Source organism: Cynara cardunculus (assembly GCF_001531365.2).
Source record: "Cynara cardunculus var. scolymus isolate 2C chromosome LG 10, CcrdV1, whole genome shotgun sequence".
Lineage (NCBI taxonomy): Eukaryota > Viridiplantae > Streptophyta > Magnoliopsida > Asterales > Asteraceae > Cynara > Cynara cardunculus.
The window spans coordinates 27545387-27553692 of record NC_037537.1 but is presented as its reverse complement, the minus strand read 5'-3'; the positions used below and the strand labels follow the sequence as shown (position 1 = coordinate 27553692).

Sequence of the window (8306 nt, the reverse complement as noted above, 5' to 3'; positions counted from 1 at the left end):
GGGGGGGGGGGAGAGAGAGAGAAAATCAGACGAAAACTATAAAAATGTTAAAAATCGTGAAAACTAGTTTACTGTAATTAAGACATGCTATGTTATTTCTTATATGAAATATACACGTTCGTTTAACATGTGAAAAAGAACATGTAGATATATATGTTTAATATATACTAGAAGGATATTCGTACAATGTAGCAAGATACATTTTGATTTTAATATTTTATTATTTATCTCAGTCGATGTTATAATATGGTCTTATATGATTTTGAGAAAGCGATACTGTTTTTATTTTTGAATAAAATATAAGTTTGAAGATATCATAAAAATTTGACAAAAATATATCGATATTAGTATCAAATTAACTATTTAAAATTCCGCATTTTTTGTAATTTTTTAATTCAATTTTTTTATTATAACTTAATTTAGGTACGATAACGAAGTAATTTATATTTGGGTTAATAATATAATTTTTTTATAAAGATAATAATAATTATTTTGTTAGAACTCGATAATTATTCTAATTATATTTTAGATTTTTTATATTTTAAAATGAGATGTTTATCCTCTATTTGATTATGTTTATCCGCATCTAGTTATACAAATTCAAACATCGAGCTTTAATAAGTTGTATTTATGCATACTTTACCTGTAATCTTGAATTTTAAGTAACATGCATCAATATACAGTATTTTATGCATAAAAAATGGTTTTTAAGAGTTTTTTGTCAAATGCTTTATAATATAATATAGATAACATACAACACACGAGAAGAGAACATATAAACACCTGGAATCTTGTCTTAAAATAAAACTCATCGAACGGTCGAAATTGGTTTTTACAGATCTGTAACGCTCGAAATTCTCAGAAATATCATGATTATTATCACACTTGCAACTATCAAAAACCTAAAAACAACCCAACAATCTTTGCCCCTCTCTATTTTCATGGAATCTTGCTAATTAAAGCAACTAAATTGGTTTGTTGTACTAACAAAAAAATTTCATTCAATTGTAGGTGAAATTGAATGTGTGTTTATCTAACATGAGTCAAGAAAAAAGGCAAAAAAATATATATATATAAAACCCAAAAAAATACCCCCAAAAATACAAAACTAGGGTTGCAACGAAAACGAACGTTTGGTTATGGTCACGAGATGGTTAGCTTCCGCTTTCCAACATTTGCCAATGTCTTCTGCTATTCGTTTAGCATCTGCTGATGCACCAAGCAAGCCACGTTTGGTGAACCCTACAGCATAAAGCCCGTTTGCACCTTTCCAACCGTTTGGAAACGGTCTTCGAGGGAACCCGTCTTTATCTGAAAACATCTCCTTCTCCTAAACACAGTAACATATATACTCTCAAATACCATCCTTTCAAGAACGAGTTGTCAACTTTTCAGATATAAAAAAAAACCAGTTTTATTCATTTAGTCTGTAACGAAAAAGTCGTTCATAGAAAGGAAAATAAAGAGAAAAGTACCTTTAGCCAATATGGTACATTGCTTTTGTATCCTGTTGCTAAAATAATTGCATCAAAATTCTCTATTTTCCCATTCACAAATTGTACACCATGATGCCCTATTCGTTCAATGCTTGGAAGTATCTACAAACATTAAAACACAAACTTAGTACAATATTAATCGAATTTATATAACATATTAAAACCTGTATTAAAAAAGCAGATCGATTTAGTTTCTGTATCATTTTTGACAAGTCAGATGGTTAAAAATTATATATTTACCCAAAAACAGATCAAAACGATTGAAAAGTCAATATTTTCTTCATAAAAGTTGGGACAATACAGCAATAAAACAGTCTTTGGTTGCAGATACATGTAATTATTTGTAAACTTTAAGCATACGAAGAAAATGTATTTGTGGGTCAACTCAATCAGTCCCGTTTTGACCATATTAAAAAGTACTTAAAAGACGTGCGTATGTTTCAAATCTAACGTGTTCGGAATCTTTAAATATATCCTAGAGAAAAATATAATAATTGACGGTTAGACGAGCATCTTTACAAATTAAATTACGTGACACGTTAAAAATTATACTGAAACAGAGAAAGTAGTTATTGTGTATATGAATTGTAAGGTTTGTTTTCTTAATTTGGTTCTAAACGTCTGTACAGTATATGCATACTTATGAATGTATAAAGAACATTAGTTTGCGTTCTGATTTCTTTTAAATCTGTACAATAATCATACTGATATATGTTTATTCAGATATACTTACAAATAAAAGAAAGTAGAATAATGGAGTACAAAACATGTTGGGATATAAATGGAGATATTGTGCTATGTAGATACCATGATCAAAACAAATCTAAATCCAATGATTATAGATTATAGGAAAAGGGAAATCCAAGGTACAAAGATATGTGAAGGGATTTAAGGAAATGGAAAGCACATTAAAGGTAAAAAGGAAAAAGCATCCTAAATAGTAACTAGGTTTACCTTGATGTCTCCCTTTTTGATCTTGGCAAGGGCCCCGACGTCCAACACCGGCGTCTTTCCTGACAAGTTTTTAAGCTCGAGTGGTCCCACCACTGGCCGGTCAAGTCCGCACTTAGCTGTGTTTCCAAGTACCAGCCATGACACTATCAACAGAAACCGGTCAACTAATCTCATGGGAAACCATTTCAGCAACCACATGGACAACCCAAAAGTCGATTTCCCCAACATATCTCGTGGTAGGACATGTACCTGATTTCCGATATAACCATCCAACCGTCAGTTTGAAGATCATGGGTCTAAATCTTGTAACGGAAACGTAAGTGACAGAAGGAAAAAAAGGTAAAATAAAGCTGAAGTTTGATGGGGTGTGACAACCCCTTTTTTTTTTGCCCTCATGGAGGGGTAGTTTCACTTTCATTGAGGGCCATGCACACCACCATATATTAAAGAACCCTTTACAGTAATGAAACACTCTTGTAATTATGATTTTTATTTTTTTTTTATTTTTTATTTTCCACTTCAATAGTATTTGTTTAAGGTGCTTTTCATGAATGGAGTTCCATGCTCCATTTGCTCCCATATGCTTGTGATCACCAACAAAGTGAACCTCTTTTGTCTTTGAGATTTTTCCACTAATTACAAGATCTTTCATAATTAAAAACAATCTAAAAAACGTTATTTAAATAAGCTCAAAAAATTTGTCGTTTAACGGCTTATTCGGATTTTAAATTCACGTGAATAGTAAATGATAAAAAGTACTTCAAACGTAATTAAATAATTCTAAATTAAATTCGATTTTGTGAAAAACAGTTGACGAGATTCAAACCTGGGTCCTCATATTTTATAAGGTGAAATGTTTTTTGAATTGCTTTATTGCGTTTTTTTGGAATATACAGGAAAAAACACTATCGGGTTTTAAGAATTAATTAATGAATTTTGATAAACTACAGCGTATAAACACTCAAAGAGCTACTTTTTATGCATACATCATTGCCTTTAATAAATTACAAAATTTAAGAAAATCTAAGAAATATATATTGTGATATAAAACGTTATTAATTATCTTAAAAATCATTGATTAAAAGGGTTTTTGACCTAGCGGTATGTGAGTCGTTAGCCTCTTAAAAGGTTAGAGGTTCAAACCTCACTAAAAATGAGAAAAGTGTGTGAGTTTATTTGTTTTAATTGTCGTATATAAATATTATATAGTTTAAAAAACATCATTAATTAGATGATTACGTAAATTTTCTAATAATAATAATAATAATGGTGGATAAGAACTTTCTTAAAATATATTTTAATTTTTTAAGTCGGCTTTAATTAAATGGAAACCTGAGATAATATAATTTAAGATCTGGCAAATAGAAAATTTCGTAATTTATTATGAAGTTTAAAAAAAAGTATTTTTGAATTTAATTAATTAGGCTGGGTTTTTTAAAATGATAATTAAATAATTAAAAATTTTAATTCTAAAAAGTTAATTGAAAAAAATAATCTTTGTCGAACATGTTAAAATTTTCTCATAAATCACAACTTTTAAGAGGTTTTTTTTTAAGTAAACGTTAATGTGCTTATCGGGTGTCATTTATCTTATTAAGAAAACGTGATAATGATTGAAACTTTTATATGATAAACCGATAATATTACCTAATAAATGAAGAAAAAAGACTCTTATATAATAAACGTGCGGGTAAAAAAACATAAATTCTTATCAATATTGGTAATGGAAAACGATAGGTTTATAAATTTATCAAATGAACAAAAATTAAGTATCTTTTTGATAATTAAGTTAATATAAAATTATATATATATATATATATATATATATATATATATATATATATATTCCAGACTGTTTTCGTGAGATTTGTAAAACCATCTAAATAATACTAAACCATCACAACAAGATATTGTGAAATCAATCTTTATAGTGTTTTGTTTTTTGTACCTTCATAGAGGGAGCTTCAGGGGAAAACCCAAAAAAATGAAGAAAAAAAACTAAGCAACACATTAGTAACCATTTATCTAGACGGTATATATATGTACATACGAATAATTTGAAGTTGTTTTTTGGTTTTTATGCACGTTTGCATATTATGCACGAATCATACCGGACAAATTGCTTAAAAATTGTTCGTATGCACATATGCATACAATTAAAATGAACGGTTATCAAACCGTTTGCTTAGTTTTTCATTTTTTATGTTACATTTAGATTGATCCCAAATATATATATATATATATATATATATATATATATATATTGTATTATAAAGTATTTGACAAAAACTTTTAAAAACCATTTTGTATTTAGCTAAGAAAATTAAGAGAGAAACTTACAGCATCCCTAACAACAAGAGTAGGGTTGGCATTGTGATTGCAGAGATCCAAACACACCTCCATTCCAGAATTCCCACAACCCACCACCAACACTTTCTTTCCTTTATACACACTTCCACTCTTATACTCCGACGTATGCTTTACCTCCCCACAAAACTCCACCATCCCTTTTATCTTTGGCACCACCGCCTCCGCATTCTCTCCGGTAGCCACCACCAACCACCGGCAAACATACTCCATCTCCTCCCCTTTCATCCCTACACTCTTCACTCTCCACATCCCTACACTCTCATCATACTCACTGCTCTCCACACTTTGCTCGAAAACCGGTTCGATTCTAAACCTCTTTGCATAAACCTCTAAGTACTCAACAAACTGTTGCTTAGTTGGGTACGTCGGAAAATCCTCCGGGAACGGCATCAATGGCAACTCACAAAATTTCTTGGGAAGGTGTAACCGGAGACGATCGTAGGTTTTGAGTTGCCAGAGTGAAGCTATACAGTTTGATCTCTCGAGGACGACACTCGGGACTCCGTTCTCTTTCAAGCAGGCGGCCGCTGCGAGCCCAGATGGGCCGGCTCCAACGATCACCGGACCAGGAACCCAGACTTGACGTCTATATCTTGAATATGAAAACACACAGTGAGGATCATGAGCCATTTTTCCTTGTATTTCTCTTAAATTATCCATCTTTATATATGGGTTTGAAGGATTAAAGCGAACAGATTTGTGGGTTTTGGATGAATTAAATGATGAGATTAATTAAAGAAAGAAAGAGAGAGATGAAGATGGTGATATATGAATACACACATTCCTTTTGTTCATAAGAGAGTATATATGAGAGGGTGAAGTGAGGAAGGTCAAGTGGTAGGAACTAACGACGGGAGTGGGGACATATATATAGTTTTTTTTTTTCTTTTTAATTTTTAATTAATTTATTTATTTTTATATATTCTAAGGAGATAAATTGAAGTCACCTAATTAATTATAATATGTTTTTTGTTTTTTTAATGTCATCATGATCTATTAATATTTGTACATGGTACGTACTTGTTATTGAGTTTGTACTTTGTGTATATACATATACATATATATATATATATATATATATATATATATATATTAGAAAGGTACTCGTGCAATGCAACGAAATACATCTTCATTATAATATTTTATTTTATTTTTTATCACAGTCGATGTTATAATATGGTCTTATGTTATTTTGAAAAAATGCTGATGTTTTTATTTTTTAATAAAGTATAAATTTGAAGATATCATAAAATTTTGACAAAAATATATCGATACTAGTATCAAATTAACTATTTAAAATTCCTCACTTTTTAAGTAATTTTTAATTCAATTTTTTTACTATAATTTAATTTAGGTTCAATAACGAAGTAATTTATATTTTGTTTAATAATATAATTTTCTTATAAAGATAATAATTAATTATTTTGTTAGAACTTAGAACTCAATAATTATCCTAATTATATTTTAGATTTTTTATATTTTAAAATGAGATATTTATCCTCTATTTGATTATGTTTATCCGCAGTTAGTTACACGAATTCAAACATATAGCTTTAATAAGTTGTACTTATGCACATAGGTCGCACCAAATGTCGTTTGTGTCTATGATTTAGTATCACATAAAGAACACTTTTATCACATATAATAATCATACGTGAGTGGCTTAGTGGTGTAAGAACAACTTCGCTCACTACCTAGATTGTGCCGAAAGTTGTTGGATATTTTATTTAGTATCGCATTTGTATCGTATTTGATGGAATATAGTATCACATGTGATTGTCTATAATGTAATATTGTTCTCGTAAATTGAAAGTGTTCTCGTTTGAACACTTTCATACACACACACACACATATATATATATATATATATATATATATATATATATATATGAGACGTTTCATTTACAAACCATGTAATTCTAACAAACTTTACAAAGTAATCTTAGCTGTTGTTCTAGTCTAATAAATATGTTATTTTATTTTGTTTTCTAATCTAAAGGCATGGTCATGCGATGGTATTAAATTGGACATGCATTTAGATGAGTAATGATTAACAAATTTAAATTTATCGAGAGATAAATGAATTCGTATTTTAATATAAAAAATAATATCAATTGGGTCACGGAACCATTTTGTATCCTATAAATGAACGTATTTTATTTTCAATACCAATGGATGTGTTAATTATAAAATTGAAAAATATCATTTATTCGTTTACTTCTTTTAGGTATTGGACATATGAAACCAAAATAAGAAGTGAGAACATAAAAAAGGTTGCTATTTCCACTTTTATTGGTTAATTATTTTTTATTCGTCACATCAATTTAAAAAAGTTACACAAATAATAAATATATAATATATATGTGGATGGAAATATATATATATATAGTTTGTTTCAAATACAATCTATCGCATTTGTACAACCAATGCAACCCAATAAATTGATATATTTATGGAAATGATAAGAGTTCATTTATTATGATTTAAATATTTATGGAAGATGAATATGGTTCATTAATCATGATCAATACTTTATATTAGGAAACAATCAAAACTTCTATGAAATCATATACTAATCTAATTAAATGTACGGTTGAGATTTGGTTGTATTGGTTGCACAAATGTCAAGGGTTGTATAATAACAAACCTATATATATATATATAAGATTAGGTTCACGTAACACCAGCCTGTTTTCGTAAGATCCGTGAGACCACTTTTTTACACTTGAAACTTCACAGTAAAACGCTGTGAAGGTAAATAAATCCGAAACTTCACAGCAAAAACACTGTGAAAATTACTTTCACAGTGTTTAGCAGTGCAATTTCAAGTGTAAAAAAGTGGTTTCATGGGTCTCATGAGAACATGCTGGTCTCACGTGATTCCAAGTCTATATATGTGTGTGTGTGTGTGTGTACAAGGACCTAATCAAATGAGAATTGTTTTGTTTATAGTAACCGTAAGATCCATTTTCAACCACAAATCAAAAATTAAATTAGAAAATTAATAATTTTGGTAATTTTAACTTAAAACGTTAATTGAAGGCCTTTTAGGGATTTTATAAATATCATTTTTCCTCTCTCCGGCAAATCTTATTCCTATAAACTTTATGTGAACACAAGATACATACTGTGATACTTACAAATGATATTCACTGTGATACCTAGATATACATACAAGATACACAATATGATACTCTTTGTAAAACAATGAAAATAACGAAAATGCACACTATAATATATTTCATAAAACAAAAAAGGGAAAAGTTCAAAAAAACCCAATAGACTTTACTGTTTGAAACGATTAAACCCTTGGACAATTTTTTGGAACAAATAAACCCTTGGACTTTCTAAAATCTGTCAAAAAAACCCAATGGACTTTACTGTTTGGAACGATTAAACCCTTGGACAATTTTTTGGAACAAATAAACCCTTGGAATTTTTAAAACCTGTTAAATAAGTCCTTGGACTTTACAAAACCTGTTAAAT

At 29.3% G+C, this 8306-nt stretch overlaps 1 protein-coding gene across 1 annotated transcript; it reads right to left on the bottom strand.

The window, feature by feature from the left end:
* Positions 1-823: 823 nt before the first annotated feature.
* Positions 824-5480, bottom strand: LOC112519615 (indole-3-pyruvate monooxygenase YUCCA6). The gene is made up of 4 exons (XM_025127825.1): positions 4791-5480; positions 2451-2699; positions 1476-1598; positions 824-1330 (listed from the first exon to the last, which is right to left on the bottom strand). The coding sequence occupies exons 1-4, from the start codon at positions 5478-5480 to the stop codon at positions 1109-1111; spliced, it is 1284 nt and encodes a 427-aa protein (XP_024983593.1). The 3' UTR covers positions 824-1108.
* Positions 5481-8306: the final 2826 nt, after the last annotated feature.

Bases quoted from the DNA above. Each gene is read 5' to 3' on its own strand.
- LOC112519615 (XM_025127825.1), bottom strand. From the start codon at position 5,480: ATGGATAATTTAAGAGAAATACAAGGAAAAATGGCTCATGATCCTCAC. The intron at 2,700-4,790 runs GTAAGTTTCTCT...ATCGGAAATCAG, and splicing joins CTCTTGTTGTTAGGGATGCT to GTACATGTCCTACCACGAGA. The intron at 1,599-2,450 runs GTAAACCTAGTT...TAATGTTTGTAG, and splicing joins TCAAAAAGGGAGACATCAAG to ATACTTCCAAGCATTGAACG.